The sequence below is a fragment of the Littorina saxatilis genome, linkage group LG9 (assembly GCF_037325665.1).
Source record: "Littorina saxatilis isolate snail1 linkage group LG9, US_GU_Lsax_2.0, whole genome shotgun sequence".
NCBI lineage: Eukaryota > Metazoa > Mollusca > Gastropoda > Littorinimorpha > Littorinidae > Littorina > Littorina saxatilis.
The window spans coordinates 19,264,131-19,285,174 of NC_090253.1; the positions used below are offsets into that span (position 1 = coordinate 19,264,131).

Sequence of the window (21,044 nt, forward strand, 5' to 3'; positions counted from 1 at the left end):
ACGCCATTTGCGTATTGCAGACCCGATATGACGTTCCATTATCATATACTAGCTGTACCCGTTTTCTATGTCCGTACGCGACGTATATGCCCGCACCTATATATTACAGTCTGAAGGAGAGAGAATGAGAGAGAGAGACTGACTGACTGACTATTTGATTTTTACGTCCTCTTAGGACCCCCTGGCCTATCTTGGGACAGGTAGGGTTAATATGCTATGTGGGGGGACAGGTAGGGTTAATATGCTATGTGGGGGGACAGGTAGGGTTAATATGCTATGTGAGGGGACAGGTAGGGTCAATATGCTATGTGGGGGGACAGGTAGGGTTAATATGCTATGTGGGGGGACAGGTAGAGTTAATATGCTATGTGGGGGGACAGGTAGGGTTAATATATGCTATGTGAGGGGACAGAACACTAGACACGCATGCAAACAAAGAACAAATAGGACGGTGTTGTTATTCCGGAAGGTGTATTGAAGTTTTTGTTGGAAATCGTTGGCATAGTTTATGTTGGATATGGTCGGATTTAAATGAATACGCTCGTATCTTCGGGTGGAGAGTTTTTGTATGCCTATGTGCTTTTATTTTATATATTATTATGTGTGACTTTTGTTTTAAACCTAAATAACTAGAAACAGTTAGTGCCTGATTTAAATAAATACATGAAAACATGCAGGACAAAAAAGAAAAAAGAGAAAAAACTATTTAAATCTCTAACTAGACAAACAAAAATATAAATAACTCGCTTGCTAAATATATCAGGCTTAGGGAGGTTGTAGGCAAGTATGTGCTTTTGTCTTGTTTACCTTTAGCTATGCTTTTGAATTTTAAGCGCTTTGGTTGTGGAGAAAAAAGAAAAAAAGAAGCGCTGGGGGGAGGGGGTGTAGGAGAGAGAGAGAGAGAGAGAGAGAGAGAGAGAGGGGGAGAGACAGAGAGAGAGAGAGAGAGAGAGAGAAAGGGAGAGAGGGGGTGAGAGAGAGAGAGAGAGAGAGAAAGAGAGAGAGGGACGGACAGACAGACAGACAGACAGACAGACAAGGACAAAAACAAAGACAGACAGACAGACAAAGAGAGGCAAACACAGAGACAGACAGACAGACAGACAGACAGTCAGTCAGACAGACAAATAGAGGCAAACGACGAGACAGACAGACAGACAGACAAAGAGAGGCAAACCAAGAGACAGACAGACAGACAGACAGACAGACAGACAGACAGACAAACAGACAGAACAGACAAACAAATAGAGGCAAACGGAGAGACAGACAGACAGACAAAGAGAGGCAAACCAAGAGACAGACAGACAGACAGACAGGCAGACAGACAGACAGAAAGACAGACAAATAGAGGCAAACAATAGAGACAGACAAAGAGAAGCAAACTAAAAGACAGACAGACAAAGACAGACAGACAGACAGACAAACAAATAGAGGCAAACGGAGAGACAGACAGACAGACAAAGAGAGGCAAACCAAGAGACAGACAGACAGACAGACAGACAGACAGACAGACAGACAGACAGACAGACAGACAGACAGACAGACAGACAGACAGACAGACTTGCTTGCGAAATCAGTCTTACATAACTTTACTTTATGATTCAACGTAATACAAAGAGCAGACCCGGACCTTTCACGAAGGATAGCCACAGTAACTGCTGCATCCGCATGATACGATTTTCAGACACGAAGACCCAGCACTATTCAGGACAGAACCGGCACGGTTGGTCTAGTGGTAAGGCGTCCGCCCCGTGATCGGGAGGTCGTGGGTTCGAACCCCGGCCGGGTCATACCTAAGACTTTAAAATCGGCAATCTAGTGGCTGCTCCGCCTGGCGTCTGGCATTATGGGGTTAGTGCTAGGACTGGTTGGTCCGGTGTCAGAATAATGTGACTGGGTGAGACATGAAGCCTGTGCTGCGACTTCTGTCTTGTGTGTGGCGCACGTTATATGTCAAAGCAGCACCGCCCTGATATGGCCCTTCGTGGTCGGCTGGGTGTTAAGCAAACAAACAAACAAACAAACAAATTCAGGACGGAAAATAGCAATTGGAATGTTTCCTGTTGGAATTATCAGCTCTGCAAGAAGCACATCATGATCATGTTACATGCACGGTCATTTTTAGTGAAACACCTCAAGAGCAAACAAAGACATGCAAACGCTCAAGCGCGCTTCGCAGAGCAGAAACGAACTAGCATCTCACCCATCTAGAGTCCTTTACTGTCTCTTTTGAGAATGCTCTCCCCAGCTGTATCGCTGCGCTTTGTTTGTCTGTTTTTGTGTGTGTCAGTGTGTTTGTGTGTATACGTCAATGTGTCTGTGAGGGGGGGGGGGGGGGTCGTACGCGTCCACCATGATGTTACTCTCAAACGAATCACAGTCGGTGGTAACATTATATGATCACACAAAAAAGAGAACACAATTCTAGTTCATGTATGTACATGTAGTACACACACGTTGTAGTTAACAACACCTTGTTCACTTATGTGATTATCTAACACGTTGGTAGATCATAAAGAGGGATGACATTTGTCAACGACTATCTTTAACTCGATGAAATAAATGCATTTTTACGATTTTTGTAGCGTGTTTGCTTGCGATCAAGAGTCACTTCATCCTTACCCCGTATTACACACTTTATGAGGAGGTAAAAATAAGACATCAACTACAAACTATGCACTAATCGAACAGCCATTAAGTGTCCTCCGCAAATCTGCTTTTGTTTTTGACGTGCTTTATCTGGTTCATATTTTACAGCAGTTTAAACGACGTAAAATCGCTTGCAACAGTAGGCACTAAATACAGAGATGCTCTACAAATGTGTGAAATCTGTGTATGATCTGAAAATGGATATTACAATGGATCTGAAATCTGTGTAAAACAGGGCTCGTAGTCCACACCTATATTGCAGCAATATGAGGACAGCTTGCAAATCCATTTTTAGGGGAGTGCAGCAATTTGCGGACGTCCGTCACTATATTGCAGCAATTTGCAGACCAAAGACCGCCTACTGATTTGGGGACGTCCGCAAATAGTCGCATTTGTCGGCCGATGTCCGCAAATTGCTGCGATATAGCGACGGACGACCCCATTTGGTCCCATTTGGTCCGCATATTGCGGTAAATCCACTGACAAACACACACACACTAGCAATCAGACTCACAATGCTGTAGGGTCCTCTCTCTCCCTCCCTCTATCAACGGAGACGCAAAGGGCAAGCTATATTTGACTTCGGTCACAAAAACCAGGAAGTGGAAACCATACACCACCGTTCCCCTTTATGTGCTCTACATTCCCCCCTCTGGACGGAGGAGAAACGGCAGTTAAAGAAAGAAAGAAAGAAAAAGCTAGATCAGGAATGCGCAACGGTAAATCCGGTGTCACGAACTGAAAACTCTGCCTGAACAATCCTTCTCATTGCGGTCAATGCGCATGCGCTAACATTGGGAGATTAATCAGGTCGTGAACAACCTAACCCTAACCCTTACCCTAACCCTTACTCTAATCCTAACCCTAACCCTTACCCTAACCCTAATCCTAATCCTAACCCTAACCCTAACCCTAACCCAAACCCATGGTTCGTTCGGTCAAAGGGTCGCGTTTTTTAAGTCCAAGATTGGCGCATGCGCATTGACCGCAATGAGAAGGATTGTTCAGCAGAGGTTTCAGTTACCGCAACACGGTGGCCTAGTGGTAAGGCGTCCGCCCAGTGAGCGGGAGGTCGTGGGTTCGAACCCCGGCCGGGTCATACCTAAGACTTTAAAATTGGCAATCTAGTGGCTGCTCCGCCTGGCGTCTGGCATTATGGGGTTAGTGCTAGGACTGGTTGGTCCGGTGTCAGAATAATGTGACTGGGTGAGACATCACGAAGCCTGTGCTGCGACTTCTGTCTTGTGTGTGGCGCACGTCAGTATATGTCAAAGCAGCACCGCGCTGATATGGCCCTTCGTGGTCGGCTGGGCGTTAAGCAAACAAACAAACAAACAAAAACAGAGGTTTCAGTTCGTGACACCGGACTTTCCCTATGACTTGGCAACTGCGCTGTTAGCCTTGGTCTCTGTTTTGGAGCAAAGTAAGCTTGGGTGGAGTGGTCACTTATACAAGCAGTGGTTATACCAGCAGAACAGGAGGCGGAGCTATCGCTTCGTATGTTAATTCCTGGCTTAAAGGAGGCGTGTTTTCTATTTTTACAATTTTGTGTGTGTGAGAAAGGCGCCTACGACAACTGGGGCCGTGCAGTAGGGGTAAACGCTTATTCGAATTGGAAACAACACAAGACAGTGAGTATAGATTGGTGTGTTCATATTCACCCACACGCATTGTATTATTGTTTACATTGTGTCTTGCTAACGTTAAATAAAGTTTTGTTGTCGTAGTATTTTGATTGTACAGTGCTTTGAGCAGTGTTTAACCCTGGATACAGGCGCTATATAAATATTATGCATTATTATTATTATCATTATTATTATTATTAACGAAGCTTTTGATAGATGTTAGTACACTAACCCACTCTTTCGCGTACTGTCGACTGTTTAATCCCGATCTACTCAAGTGGATTGGTGTGTTAGATCATTATTTGTTATGAATTACGTTTTGCTAATGAAGATTTTGTCAGACTTTAGTGTAGTAATCGATTTGTTTTGTTGCTTGTACCGTCGAATTTTTAATCCCGATCTGTGTGCTAAGTCAAGTTAGTTTAAAGTTTGATTTATGCATGTTCGCTTGCTTGTTTTTTAACAGAAAAGGCGTAATGAAAACAGATTTAAAATGTCGATGTTAGTCTTCTTATCATTTACTGTTCTTTTATAGGTTCTGCTCACTCTTTCTGTGGTTTAAGTGTACTTTTATCATCATCATCATCGTCGTCGTCGTCGTCATCATCATCATCATCATCATCATCATCATCATCATCATCATCATCATCATCATCATCATCATCATCATCATCATCATCATCACCGTCATCACCATCCTCCTCCCCCTCATCATCATTGTCATCATCGTCGTCGTCGTAGTCGTCGTCATCGTCATCATCATCCGTCAATGTTCTCGGTTTCCAAACCCCTTCTTCCACAACATTCAATTTTTGTTTGTTCTTGAATTATGTACATTCACAGCAAAGGTGGAGTTTCTTCTTCCTCACACTGATACCTTACACCCCCCGGACGTATATTAGGCCTAGCGCAGAACCCTGCGAGGTGACATCCGACACATTCTGTGGCGGAGGGTCACATATTCTTAAGATGAACCACAGGCTCTTTTTTGCGCCCTTCTGAGAATAAACAAGAACAACAACAACTGTTGTAGTCAAGGTGATTTCATCGCGTCAAACAGGCTGGATATACCATCAATATTTAAGTCGGTTCGTGTCAGAAAACCAAGAGTTATCTCCATAGTTTGTTTTGCCTGAAAACGAAGTTTCATTAAAGATACAACAAATAAGGCTCTTGATTTGGAGAAACCATAGAAACAAACTGAATAATTAGTTTATGAAGGTAGAAAGCAGCCACTTTGCCAGCGACACGCAACTTTTCAATCTGTGTGGCTCGACACGTCATTTTACTGTTGAAGATTTTTGTCCGCAGGCACCTGAATGCTCTTAACTTTGGACACTCCTTTTCCCACAGTTACCATAATGGATATTTACGATATGATTTTCTATATTCTGAATGTCTCTGAACAGGGTCTGGTTTTACCTATCGCATTTGGTATGCCATAGGTTCTTCTTGAATATACTTAGTAATGTTTCAACTTCTGGCACCTACAGCGCGTGATTTCTCTACTTTTCTTTTCATGGCTGTATAATTCGTTAGTCCCATAAATAAGTGAACGTTCTCTTGCATATTAGCTTTGGTCATAATTTAATAACCACATTTTGGTAAAGATTTGTCCTGCTGTTGAGTTCTTGTGCTGAAATACTGTACAGCTTGTGTTACGAACGTCTCTGTAGGGGTTTCTCAACTAAAACAAGAAATTCCTCCGAGGTAGGAAAAACACCCCCGTTGGTCAAAGGGAAATAACCATTCTCATTGCCACCAACTGAGAAGGTTATTTCCCTTTGACCATTAATATGTCCCTCTATAAGTCCTTGTAGAATCTTAATCCACCAATAACTCCCTAACCGTGTGTTTGACTGGTCCCAATTTTTGTAAGGACCGTCTCAGGAATGTATAGAACCTGTTCACCAAGTTTGGTGACGATCGGTCCGTTCATTCTTGAGATCTATATGCGAACACAAACACACAAACACACAAACAAACAAACAAACAAACAAACACATCGACCGAATCCTATACACACCTCTATACCGGGGGTGTAAAAACACCCTGCTGCTACGAAGTAATGTTTTTGAAAGTTCTATTTTATTCAACAGAAAAATTAAACAATTAAGTAGCCCTAGTGCTGAATCGACCTCGTGCTATTTCTTAATCGTCCTGTTATAAGCATTAACGTCCGGAAGAAAGTTGTGGAATCAGAAACATTGAACAAAAAGGGTGCCGCCTCTCTTTTTCATACAAATACCGTGTAAGTTTCATCGCAACAAGCTTAAAGATACAGTCCTTCTTGTGTTAGGGACTGGGTGGCCGAGTGGTAACGCACTTGCGCTCGGAAGCGAGAGGTTGCGAGTTCGACCCTGGGTCAGGGCGTTAGCAATTTTCTCCCCCCTTTCCTAACCTATAGGTTGTGGGTTCAAGTGCTAGTCTTTCGGATGAGACGAAAAACCGAGGTCCCTTCGTGTACACTACATTGGGGTGTGCACGTTAAAGATCCCACGATTGACAAAAGAGTCTTTCCTGGCAAAATTGTATAGACATAGATAAAAATGTCCACCAAAATACCCGTGTGACTTGGAATAATAGGCCGTGAAAAAGTAGGATATGCGCCGAAATGGCTGCGATCTGCTGGCCGATGTGAACGCGTGATGTATTGTGTAAAAAATTCCATCTCACACGGCATAAATAAATCCCTGCGCCTTGAATATGTGCGCGATATAAATTGCATAAAATAAAAATACAAATCCCTGCGCTTAGAACTGTACCCACGGAATACGCGCGATATAAGCCTCATATTAATTGATTGATTGATTGATGTTAGCGATCATGGTCACCATGTGTGTTACTCGAGATAAGAGCGTTCCCCCACTTAGACACGTACCAAAAGTCTACAGCCTGGCTGCTTCTTGTACACAGTGGGATGTTTTTGAATTAATCGTGTGCTTAACACCCATGTCAATCTCCGAAAAAAATTTAAAAGCAAAATTGCCACTTTGCACAGAACGCAGCGAGGCTGTTGATTGTTGGTATCTGTCCCAGTGGACGGATGGTCTTATCCCATGTAAAAACCTTGACAGATAATTATGTGGTTGCTTACATCATCACTACACGAGAAGGAATGTTCTTTTAAAGGCACACTCAAGCAGTTCAGCTCACGGTCTCAGATCTGGCCCAACTTTAACATGAAAAAAAACCACCCATGCACTTGGTCACATATAAAAAAAAACCAAAAAAACCCACACTTAACTCTGGGGGCTGTCTATGCGCGATAAATATTATATGATGATTTTATTTTGTAAAGGTGCCAAGTCGGCAAGTGGCTTTCTTAAGAAATTAATTCATCAAAATGTCTAACTCACTACAGCACGCAGTCAGGGTGTTGATTTTTACTACAACGTATAAATTATGTCCAAGTTGGGGATAGTCTTATTCATTGTTAAAGCCTGTTCAGATAATTATTATGAGAAGGTGAGCCGAACTGTTTTTACAGAAGTAGTATATGCCTTTAAATATCACCCCTTTTTCTGAACAGACGAGTTATCACGATGGATTCACATTAAGAACGTCCAGCAAAAGAAAAGAAGAATCTTCAACATGACTGCAACAGTCTGTAGCGGTTTGCTCCTTGCTCTTCTCATCTCCTGTGTCGTCGTTGTCGAAAGGTACGTGGTGATATTTTAAAGGGAACGAGAAAAAACGGGTATATATTGGATTTGGAGGGGGGGACGAACATTAGTTTTTAAAAGTGATGAACTAGAGGTAGGAATGCATGGTAGCATGCAGAAAGGAAACAAGAGGAAACAAAAGGAAACAAAAGGAAACACAAAAGGAACGTTGTATCTGTCTTACTAAAACAATTGAGTATTTTCTCAAATTTAATATTGATTGTTGAAATCAAAATTTGAATGTTGTATTTTAAGCTTCGAATCGTTAACGTCTTTGGAAAGAGTTTAAGGTCCAGAGTATTGAGGATTGAGTAACCCATTTTATGAATGCTTTTGGATTACAAATCATTTCATTTTACAAAAAATGTCACTATATTAGATTTGACAGTAACAGAAGAAAAACAGTTATTTGACAAATGATATATGCCATATTTTAAAACAGTATCTCTTAATCAAACAATAATTTGCACCAAAGCCCAAATGATGAAATATCATGACTGCGTTCAAAGTTGCTCAACCGCATGTGTTTGCCTCCCTAATGATTAGAATTTAAGCAGAATTTTTTATTTTTATATATATTCTATTCTGAGTTTAAAAGAAGTGGAATAGCAATTATATTACCATAATGCATTATGATGGTAAGGATAAACGAGAGTACGTACGAGGACGAATGTAAGGGTGCGGGTATGGATATGTGTGGTTGGGTTATGTGTGTATTGATGTGAACTTGTATGTGCCTATGTGTTCTGAGAGTGTTGTTTTTATGTGATGTTATACACGAGCCAAAAGAAAAAATTCTGTTTGTTACACTCAGACAATAAAGTTTTATTGAATTGAATTGAATTGAATACCCCAAGACAAAAGACATTTCCACCTGTCTGTTTTTGGGTACCTTAAAGGCACAGTAAGCCTCCCGTAAACCATCACAGATACGGTCAGGCTTTTACACACAGTACAAACACCCTTTCATTTAAACACTCACCGATTGAGAACATCCTAGGTGCCCTCCGTAAAGAGCGAACAATTTTCAAAGAATTTATTTTTGCTTGGTTTATCTTACCCCTGAGCCATCGTGAACCCGCGTGGTCCAGTTTCCCTTTTCACAATGCAGTCGTCATAGTTAGTCATTTGAATGCGACTCAATGTGAGCTTATCTACAATAGCACGTTTTTATGCACGAAACAAACGGCTGTGGTTCACAAGAACTCTAGCGATGGCTTTTCACTGTTGAGAGGAACGGCGATATGCCGCGTAAACCCGGCGTCGTCTGCTACGACCCTTGCGTGACCCTGCTGCCGGGCTTTTCTTTTTTCAAACTTTCACAACTTCGAATTGCACTGATCTTGTCTTGATGAAAAAAGAATTCTTTTATGATTAAAGAATGTTTGTGTAACAAGCTGTCAATTTATTATTTAGATTTTAAAAGTTAGGTCTAGCGCAAAAACGCACCACGGTCCAAAAACATTCTGATAATCATCGATCCACGGCTATCGCCAGTTTACATCGATAGAATGAGACCAGAAGGGAAGTAACTCATTTTTGACCTGAGTTCAGGATGGGTCCAAAAAGTGTTCGAGACAATCTGCAAAATTAATTCTTTAAAAATTGCTCGCTCTTTACGTAGGGCACCTAGGATGTTCCCGTTTGGTGAGCGTTCAAATGGAAGGGTGTTTGTACTGTGTGTAAAAGCCTGACAGTATCTGTGATGGTTTACGGGAGGCGCACTGTCCGGCGTGATTTCCGGGATATTCATCACAGCCGTCCAGCTCCAAAACGAGGCGCCATTGTTGCAAGGGCCAAGTTCACGAAAATAAATTCTTTGAAAATTTGTCACGCTCGACAGAAAGCAGCCAGGATGTTCCCGTTCGGTGAGCGTTTAAATGGAAGTATGCTTGTACTGTATGTAGACGCTCGGGGAGCTCTGTGATGGTTTACGGGAGGCTTACTGTGCCTTTAAAGATAACACCACATCAGCGTATTTGATTACTTTGAATGCCACGCAGACCGCCTCATATGTTGTGTTTGTGCCTTCACGGCCTCGGAAAAAACGTTGTCAACACGTGTTTGTTTTGGGATGCTTAAATGTCACACATCTACTTTTAGGCAGCCGCATTCCGACTTCAGAGAATGCGAAAACATCATAGTCAATGATATTTCATCGTATAGTGTTTGGGGCAGATTTGTTTGTATATAAGTAAGTCTGTTTAATTACCATATAGCATATGGCATGCAATACACTTGAAATTCAAAGTTAAATTAAATGTTAGTGGCAAAGATCGCGGGTGAGACAGATGTAGCCTCGTTTTCTTGTGCCTGTAATACGTCCTGCAACGCCAAATTTATTTCTGTGGCCTTCTACTACAGCAAGGCTTTGTCTCCTAGACACGGATGTTCGGCTTTCAATGCATTTTTCATTTTATTTCAGTGCGACGAACTGCAACAATCTGAAAGCGGACATAGTGTTTGTGCTGGATGCCTCAGAATACTACACTTCCAGGGAGAATTGCAAAGACACAGGCTGGGTTTGGGGCAGACGCAGAAGGTGCACTACCAGCGTCAACAGAAACTCCAACAACTTTATAAAGGCCAAAACATTTATCAACAATTTCGTTGACCTCACCAAGGTATGCAAAACAGGCTTTCGGTTGGTCCATTGGATGTCCGTTGTGGGCCGGTTCGACTGTAATTTTGTGTTCGAATTTTATGTCGGTTCTGTTGGCAATGAGGTTGGTCATTGTATTCAAAGTGTTCGCTGATTCTGTTGGTAATGAAGAGATCGGTCACTGTATTTGAAGATCTTCTTCTTCTTCTTCTTCTTCTTCTGCTTCTGCTTTTTCTTCTTCTTCTTCTTCGTTTGCCGTTTTTAGCCGTATGTGTTGACTTTCTTGATTATATAGAGATTTTAATTGTATTCGAAGTGTTTGCTGATCTTTGTAGATAAAGAGATTTATAATGTTATTCAGTGTGTTTGGTGATTTTGCAAATAGCAAGAATGGTAATTATTATTATACGTAGGGTGTTCTAGAAGTCCTTAGACTCCAAGCTCCTGGCAATGCCTCATGATATTTACAATGGCGTATGCATACAGCAATCTTTCATCGGCGATGACACAAATTTTCATGTATCTGAAAGTTTCCTCTGCAAAGAAAAAAGCTCTTAAAGAACACTACCCGTCCATGTTTATTTGCCTGTCATGGAGCTCAAAAAAAGGGAGTTTACAACAATGACGTATTAACATCTCTGAAAAGAATTGTTAAGTTTTTCACACCTACTGCATATTGTGGGAATTTGGGGGGACGAACGCTCCTTCCAAAACGAGTACTTACAACTGGTACAATGAATTTAAATCAGGTAGACACGTCTTCAAAGATGACACCCGCCTAGACCGACAGTTGAATTCTGTTACTGCAACAAACGTTGCTGCCGTTGAAACTTTGAAGAGAGATGATTCACGAATCACACACACGGCGATAAAGGACACATTGATAATTGAATCGGCACCCAACGATGTGATCTGGCACAAGCCTTTACGGGTACACAAGCGTTGCAGACAGTGGGCAGACAGTGGCACAGAACTTATATTAGATAAGTTCTGTGGACAGTGGGCAGACAGTGGGTGCCCGTGCTCTTTCTGGTGTACAAAAGGGGGTATATCTCGTCATTGCCTGCTCGTGGTGTTTAAAGCTTGGCGCCAAACACAGGTACTTGAGGGTTGATGCTACTCCATTGAAATGTCCTGTTTTTCACAGCTTCCAAATCAATAAAATTTCTAACAAATTAGGATGTCTGCCTGATGTTTCGTTTCCTATATTTTCCTGAATTGGCCCCGTTCGACGTTTTCCTGTTTTTATATTTAAAGAAAAAGCTCAGAGGAAACCGTTACGAGAGCCCTGATGTTGCTGTCCGAGAGTAAACGAGGGTAAGTTAGGGTATCGGCAAAAACACTCGCGCCGTCAGTTTTGAAAGGTATTTCTACAGAATGTTAACGTGTGTCGCAGCTCAGGAAGGATCCTTCGAGAAAACGGCGTGGTCAAATTAACGGTGAACTGTGCGCTAATATGAGATTCTAAGGACTTCCAGAACAGCCCTCGTACTGGAAATGCTTTGCTGGTTTTGTTGATAAGGAAATTGGTAATTGTATTATGAAGAATTTGCTGATTTTGTTCTTAATGAGATTGGCCATTTCATTCGAAGTTTTTGCTGATTCTTTTGATTTTGTTGGAGGATCTGAATGAGCTTTACAATTAAGACATAAGACATAAGTCATAAGATTTTATTTCAACCACGTGCATTACACAGGAATATATCTTGGTTTGAGTTCATTCAATACATAGTACATTCAAACACAACAACCAAACAGAGTGCTAACAGAACTGCATACACACACTCACTTTAATTAAATATAAGCTTTATTTGTGCAGGACTACATCAACCCGCGAGAAACTCGTATCGGTGTGGTGACGTTTAACAATGCAGGAACGGCGTCTGCTCATCTGAGTCTGTCGGACAATTCGTACTACCAAAATGTCAAAAACTCACTGTCAACCATATCGTAAGTTTTTCTGTTTGAATTTTGTTTAAAGCTGTTGTCTATTTATGACTTTCCGAGGCTACGAGGTTGAAAAATAGGGATACAATCATGTACAGAATTCTGTACAGCAAACGCTACCCGAAACCCCACCTATACGGCGTGTATGACCTTGAGAGCTTCAGTCAACGCTTGAATTTTGCAGTGGTAACATCCGGTTTGCTCTCTCAGAGCTGAGCATATTTGTCGAGAAGAATCGAGCAGAAAAAATAAACGACTTGGCAGGGATTCGAACTCAAGGCATCGGAGCCTCGAAATGTCGGGGTCGATGTCTTAACCGCTGGGCCACTCCACCAGTGTTGTCAAAGATAAAAAAAGAGACAATTTTATATCTTTCTACGCTTGAATTACTATTCATGCGTTGCAAAAACGTAAAAATTGCCATTAAAATTTGCCTTTATTTGCAAACATGTTTCACGGAATCGCAGGACATGTTTACACCGTCATGCTACACGACATTCGCGTCATGCAAATAGCTGCGATATCTCTATAGCTATTTACAACATGCAAGAAAAATGACATGAACAGTAATTGAATCTCTCCAAAGCTCTGTGCAGTTGAAAACAGACATCTAAGAAATAGTTATACATGTATTCACTTCTGAACAATGGGCGGATAGAGCTATAAATCATGCTCAGGGCCGGACTAGGCGAAGAGGAGAGGGGGGGGGGGGTTGCCAGTGTGGCGGCAGGGGCGTATCAGTTCATTTTATGGGTGTTTTTTTTCAAAAGTATATTGTGAAGATATGGGTGTGAAGGCGCAAAGCGCCTAGCTTGCTAGGGGGGTCCGGGGGCATGCCCCCCCGGAAAATTTTGAAAAAAAGGATGCAAAATGGTGCAATCTGGTGCATTCTGAGGATGATCATTACCAGTTTCAGGCAGCAGATTTTGTCACTGATTAATACCCCAAAAATTGAAACTCAATGTAAAATAAAGAAATGCATACCTCATTCAATATTTTTATTTTTTGGCTGGGGGGGGGGTCCGGAAACCCTAGAACCCCCCCCCCCCCCCCTCGTTGTGGGGGTCAGGGGGCGAAGCTGATGGGTAGGTCATATTATGAGATAGGAAAATGGTCGCTCCTTGCATGAAACGGCATAAAATAAGCAATAATAAAAAAAATATTAAATAAGTAAGGTACATGTTTAGGCTAGGGGGGGGGTTGCGCAACCCCCATAACCCCCCCGGTAGTCCGGCCCTGATGCTGCTTCAAGAATAACATAACATGAATTCATATCAATGTTTTTCCTTCTTTTCCGATTGGCGCAGTAGCCTAGTGGTTTAGACATGCGACACGAAGTCTCGAGGTCGAGAGTTCGAATTTTCGCCGGGGCGTTATTTTTTCCCCTTGATATCTCTCTTGAAGATAAAAATATGATCAGTCTTGAGAGAGCAAACCGGATGTTATCCCTGCAAAATTCAAGCGTTGACTGAAGCTCTCAAGGTCATACACGCCGTATAGGTGGGGTTTCGGGTAGCGTTTGCTGTACAGAATTTTGTACATGATTTTATCCCTATTTTTCAACCTCGTAGCCCCGGAAAGTCATAAATAGACCACAGCTTTAATAGTTATTCTGATTGTTTTTGTAGCCACGACATGCAGTGTTTTAGATGTTTGACCAAAAGGTATTTTGTGTGTGGCGAGTTGGTGTTTTATATGGTTGTGGTAGTTATTTGGTATCCTCTCTGACAGACAGTCTGTCTTTTGGTCCCAGCTGTTCCTGTTTATGGATTTGTGAATCTTACTTTAGAATAGCCCAGTAGTGACACGTTTTACAGTTTCGTATTCAGTGGTTGAACATGCATGATACGTCGAATTGTTGGAATGGAAATACCAAACCAATCCGCACCCCCCCCCCCCTTGCCCCGTCTTCTGGGTGACGGTTAGATGTAAACAAAAAAATCACCTGTTTGCTTATGCTATTGCTCAGGTTAGAAAAGAATGAAGCCCTGTCTTGTTCTGTCCTGGTCTGTTAGCCTATGTCATGTCTCATCTTATCTTATCTTATCTATCGTATCGTATCGTATCGTATCGTATCGCATCGCATCGCATCTCATCTCATATGATCTCATCTCATCTCATCTTATCTTATCTTATCTTATCTTATCTTATCTTATCTTATCTTATTGTGTACCCTGGTTTACACAGAAGTCAAGCTCCATCAGCCACCGACACATCAGGCGGCCTACAGGCAGCCAAGGCCATGCTGAATTCCAACGCTGCACGTACCGACTCGTCCCATCTGGTCGTACTGCTCACTGATGGCAAGAAACTCTTATCCACTACGCAGCCTGTGGTCAGTATAATCATGATCATTTGCTTTGGTTTAAATAAGATTGTTTTCTGAAAACATGGGGTGGCATATATAGTACAACAGATCGGGTCGGAGAGGTGGTGACAAACGCAGACTGACTTATTCAATATTCCTGCAGGAGTAATTATTAAATACAGAATGATATCTAATCTTGTGATTATTTGCTTTCTACAATTCTCCTTTATTTAAGCAGCTTTATATTTTTGTTTGCTTAACATAGTAACATTCTGTGTGAATTTTCCCGATTTCTGAATATCTGTTGCCAAAACTTACTGGTTCCAAATCCCATATTTCCTTATTCTTGTTCTTCTTCTTACGTTATTATGTTTTCGTTTTGCTTATCAGATCCACGTGGTCCCTAATCCCATTTATTCTTCTGTTTTTCTCCTTTGTTCTTCCCCCCTTTCCTTCCTTCCTTCCTTCCTTCTAAGTGTGCCCGTAATGGAGCACGATGATAAGCTGGTATAAGTTTGCATACCGATGTTTGTCAAAACAAAGCAACGGTTGAATAACATAAATCAAAGCACAACGTCAGTGATTATCTTTTAGTTATGCGGAATATTGTCCGTATGAATATAGCAACCAGTAGGCTAAACTGTTGATTGATTTATGACGTTGTGCCCATCATTATTAGTTTAATTTAACTGATAGAATTACTTAGCACTGTTTCTTGAAACATAGCAATAAAAATGTACTCACCAGAAAACAGCAACAAGGGACTGCAGGTGAGAGAAAATAACAAGATAACAATAAAATGTACTCACCAGAAAACAGCAACTAGGGACTGCAGGTGAGAGAAAATAACAAGATAACAATAAAATGTACTCACCAGAAAACAGCAACTAGGGACTGCAGGTGAGAGAAAATAACAAGATAACAATAAAATGTACTCACCAGAAAACAGCAACAAGGGACTGCAGGTGAGAGAAAATAACAAGATAACAATAAAATGTACTCACCAGAAAACAGCAACTAGGGACTGTAGGTGAGAGGATATAACAAGATAACAATAAAATGTACTCACCAGAAAACAGCAACTAGGGACTGTAGGTGAGAGGATATAACAAGATAACAATAAAATGTACTCACCAGAAAACAGCAACAAGGGACTGCAGGTGAGACAAGATAACAATAAAATGTACTCACCAGAAAACAGCAACTAGGAACTGCAGGTGAGAGGATATAACAAGATAACAATAAAATGTACTCACCAGAAAACAGCAACTAGGGACTGCAGGTGAGAGGATATAACAAGATAACAATAAAATGTACTCACCAGATAACAGCAACTAGGGACTGCAGGTGAGAGGATATAACAAGATAACAATAAAATGTACTCACCAGAAAACAGCAACTAGGGACTGCAGGTGAGAGAAAATAACAAGATAACAATAAAATGTACTCACCAGAAAACAGCAACTAGGGACTGCAGGTGAGAGGAAATAACCAGATAACAATAAAATGTGCTCACCAGAAAACAGCAACTAGGGACTGCAGGTGAGAGGATATAACAAGATAACAATAAATTGTACTCACCAGAAAACAGCAACAAAGGACTGCAGGTGAGAGAAAATAACAAGATAACAATAAAATGTACTCACCAGAAAACAGCAACTAAGAACTGCAGGTGAGAGAAAATAACAAGATAACAATAAAATGTACTCACCAGATAACAGCAACTAGGGACTGCAGGTGAGAGGATATAACAAGATAACAATAAAATGTACTCACCAGAAAACAGCAACTAGGGACTGCAGGTGAGAGAAAATAACAAGATAACAATAAAATGTACTCACCAGAAAACAGCAACAAGGGACTGCAGGTGAGAGAAAATAACAAGATAACAATAAAATGTACTCACCAGAAAACAGCAACTAGAACAAATGAACATGAAACTAAAACGAAGAGAAGACACAGGTGACGTAAGACTTTGTCTGCAGTCTTCTGTGCTCATTCTCTTCAGTTTTGTCTCCCTGTTTACTCTCCTTTTATAGTTTCTTGTTGTTCTTTTACTGACGAAGACGAAAGTCCATCTTCATTTGCTCATGTTGCTGTTTTCTGGTGAGTACATTTTTATTGTTGTCTTGTTCGGTCCTCTCACCTGCAGTCCCTTGTTGCTGTTTTCTGGTGAGTACATTTTATTGTTGTCTTGTTCGGTCCTCTCACTTGAAGTCCCTTGTTGCTGTTTTCTGGTGAGTACATTTTTATTGTTGTCTTGTTCGGTCCTCTCACCTGCAGTCCCTTGTTGCTGTTTTCTGGTGAGTACATTTTATTGTTGTCTTGTTCGGTCCTCTCACCTGCAGTCCCTTGTTGCTGTTTTCTGGTGAGTACATTTTATTGTTGTCTTGTTCGGTCCTCTCACCTGCAGTCCCTTGTTGCTGTTTTCTGGTGAGTACATTTTTATTGTTGTCTTGTTCGGTCCTCTCACTTGAAGTCCCTTGTTGCTGTTTTCTGGTGAGTACATTTTTATTGTTGTCTTGTTCGGTCCTCTCACCTGCAGTCCCTTGTTGCTGTTTTCTGGTGAGTACATTTTTATTGTTGTCTTGTTCGGTCCTCTCACCTGCAGTCCCTTGTTGCTGTTTTCTGGTGAGTACATTTTTATTGTTGTCTTGTTCGGTCCTCTCACCTGCAGTCCCTTGTTGCTGTTTTCTGGTGAGTACATTTTATTGTTATCTTGTTATTTTCTCTCACCTGCAGTCCCTTGTTGCTGTTTTCTGGTGAGTACATTTTATTGTTATCTTGTTATTTTCTCTCACCTGCAGTCCCTTGTTGCTGTTTTCTGGTGAGTACATTTTATTGTTATCTTGTTATTTTCTCTCACCTGCAGTCCCTTGTTGTTGTTTTCTGGTGAGTACATTTTTATTGTTGTCTTGTTCGGTCCTCTCACTTGAAGTCCCTTGATCCATTTCTGTTTTTTGAAAGTTCAATTTTTTTTCACAGGCTGCGGATCTGAAGTCGTCAGGAAAACACTTGATGACTGTGACAGTGGTTAGTGTTGGTGGCACGGCGTTAAACAGGGTGTCTGGCTCCAGCGACTTTCTACACCAGACTATAGGGTCTTCAACGCCCAACACAGCGTTCGGCCAGCTGGTCCAACTTGCCTGTATACGTGAGTTACATTTGGATACTGATTTGCTGTGGACTATGTTATAGTGTTAGCGGTACGGCTTTAACCTTCGCCCATCCGGGTTATTGACTACAAACGGAAGTCATCGTGGGGCAGTGCGGACCCATGCTTCTCATTTCCTTCTTTGAGAAACATGGGTCCGCACGGCCCCACGATGTTTGTAGGCTAAATATGACCTTTTTGTTTTTAATTACATCTCGCTGAAATGTTAGGACATAAGAGCTTTTTAGGTGCCTGAGGCATTCTAAAAAGCTCATTAAAAAATTCCAACTATTTTAAGAGATATTTGCAATTAAACACCCTTCTGGGTCCACACAGACCCACGACCACCGGCGATGGTTAAACAGGGTGTCTGCCTCCAGCGACTTCCTACATCTGACCACAGGGTCTTCTACGCTCAGTACAGTTTTCAACTTGCCTGTATCACGTCAGTTGAAATATAAAATTGTGTAATGATTGCTAGTGCGGTGTATGTGCTACAAGGAACAGTTCGTTGAGCATAATTATGCCCAGACGTATCAAGAATTGTTGCCAAACACACGACTTATCTCAGACTATCTTGGTGGCCACTTTCTGTGGATAGAGTATTTACTTATTGTTCCTTCTCTACATTTTCGTCGCATTTGCTGTACCGGGCTTTCCCCATTGAAAAAGCAGCCCGAATGTCATAGAGGGGACCCTCACAGGACGACATGATACCAATACCAATACCAATAAGTTGACACCAAGTTAAGCCGACGAAGGCCAATGGCTACCGCACGATGACCAATGCACTGTTATTTGCAGCGCTGTGTGCTTGGGACCAGGACCCCTGTTTCCCAGGTAGCTGTGGCACCCATAACACGGTGGCCGACTGCCAGTGTGCCCCGGGATTCAAACGCACCAGTCATACAGACAAACGATGCCAGCGTGAGTATTTCACAAAAACATGTTTTTGCACGCACAGATCATCTTTCGTTTTTCTTTTTCTTCTTCTTCGTAAGAACACACAACTGATAAGATACGAGTATTCAATATCACAATAGCAAAATAAGCTCACGACACCTCTTCTAACAATTAAAATAATCACGTTCGCGTATCTATGACTGTCAGCTAAACAGCGAACAAACTGAGAGACAAACAAACAAACAAACAAACAAACAAACAAACAAAGAAACAAAGAAACAATTTGAATGTTCTTGCTAGCGTGAGAAGACTATATTGCTGTGACTTGTCCAGGCGTATGCTTGATTCCTTTTCATGTAAGTCTATACAAACCGCATAATGCACACAACGGATGTCTGTAGGCAATATTGTTTTGACTCATGTACTTGGGAAATAAATTATTCTTCTGTGCCACTTCTTCTGTTCAACTGGTGCTGTGTTCACAAGTACAAAAGCAGACAGACGATGCCAGTTTGAGTTTGTATCGTGCGCTTCATTATATTGTTGTGTGTCCAAAGTCTTCCTTGCGAAGAAAACTGGCTAACGCCTAGCCTTTACATACTGTAACGATAAGTGCCGGTGTAACACGAAATTTTTACTCCACGAAAAATTTACTCCGGAGTAAATATTTCGTACGAAATTCTTACTCCGAGTACACTTTTCGTACGAGAAAAGAACTCCCCAAGGCACGAAAAAATTACTCCCTCCACGAAATTTTTACTCCCCATTTTTTTTACTTCCAGTAAAAATCTCGTACGCAAACTGAATGGGATGCGGGCGAAGGGATAATGCCAATAAGTGATCTTGCGCACACGGAATGTCGCGCTACCCTCCTTCCACCCCTTCCATCACCAAGACTAACAGGGGACAAGGGAGTAAAAATTTCGTACACCTGGCATGGGAAGTTAAATTGCTTGTGTTTGGGTGAAGTAATTTATTCGTTATTTATTCGTCATGGGAGTAACATTTTTGTACGAAATGTTTACTCGGAACTCACCTGTCTTGGGGAGTAATTTTCTCGTGAAATGGGGGAGTGCTTTTTTTGTAAAGGGAGTAACTTTTTCGTACGAAATGTTTACTCCGGAGTAAAAATCTCGTGGGGGTAATTTTCCCGTGTTACACCGGCAAATGTTTAACTAAGTATCTTTAACCAGATGATCTTGTTCTTGTTCGTCTCACATGCAGTCTCTTGGTCCTATTCATTTTAAGTGTCTTTAAGGGAGGAATAGTAACAGACAGAAAAACATCTTTTTTGAATTATGTTTCTGCAGTTGATGTAAAGCCGGATCTCACCACCTGTCGTGTGACCTTGAAAGACGCCAAAGGCAACGAGGTCAGGTCAAGGACAAGCGGTACCTTGCAACGGTGTAGCAACCAGCAGCACGAGTTCATGAATATTCAGCCCACGACCTTGACTTATGAACTCGATGCCGATTTACATCAGTCTATAGGCTCCCTGCCTTCACATGTGTCAAGGGCAGGAGTAGGGATGATTGGATTCAAGCTGAAGATCGTCGTTGTCTCGGTCTCAGGTAAACTTCGGCTCCATTAGGCTTTAACATGACGTCATAAGAATGTAAAGACAAAGAAGAGACGGTCGTTCTGTGTTGATTTCTTTCTTCTTTGTTTTCCCTTCTTCTCTCGTTCTGTTTGCTTGTCATGTATCCATGTCTTCCGATCTTTCTTCCTTTCTGATGACCTTTCAGTTTCTTCGTTCCTTCTTTCCTTTCTTCCTTCTTTCATTCCTCTATGCTTTCCCTCATCTTCTCTCGTTCTGTTTGCTTTTCATGTGTTTCTGTCTTCCGATACTGCTTCCTTTCTGATGACCTTTCAGTTTCTTCGTTCCTTCTTTCCTTTCTTCATTCTTTCTTTCCTTTCTTCCTTCTTTCATTCCTTCATGATTTCCCTCTTCTTCTCTCGTTCTGTTTGCTTTTCATGTGTTTCTGTCTTCCGATACTGCTTCCTTTCTGATGACCTCAGTTTCTTTGCTCTCTCTTTCTTTACTTACTTTATCCGTTCCTTCTTTCCTTTCTGGTTCGTACCCCGGCCGGGTCATACCTAAGACTTTAAAATTGGCAATCTAGTGGCTGCTCCGCCTGGCGTCTGGCATTATGGGGTTAGTGCTAGGACTGGTTGGTCCGGTGTCAGAATA

The 21,044-nt window shown here is 41.7% G+C and overlaps 1 protein-coding gene across 1 annotated transcript in view; it reads left to right on the forward strand.

The window, feature by feature from the left end:
* Positions 1-3,912: 3,912 nt before the first annotated feature.
* LOC138975530 (uncharacterized) overlaps positions 3,913-21,044 on the forward strand; it is an 87,512-nt gene continuing 70,380 nt past the window's right edge. Inside the window, exons 1-8 of the mRNA XM_070348237.1 lie at positions 3,913-4,280; positions 7,807-7,936; positions 10,365-10,563; positions 12,361-12,491; positions 14,676-14,823; positions 17,782-17,950; positions 18,755-18,877; positions 20,164-20,424. Coding sequence (XP_070204338.1) covers positions 7,869-7,936; positions 10,365-10,563; positions 12,361-12,491; positions 14,676-14,823; positions 17,782-17,950; positions 18,755-18,877; positions 20,164-20,424 — 1,099 coding nt within the window. The 5' untranslated portion in view covers positions 3,913-4,280; positions 7,807-7,868. The remainder of the gene's footprint in view (positions 4,281-7,806; positions 7,937-10,364; positions 10,564-12,360; positions 12,492-14,675; positions 14,824-17,781; positions 17,951-18,754; positions 18,878-20,163; positions 20,425-21,044) is intronic.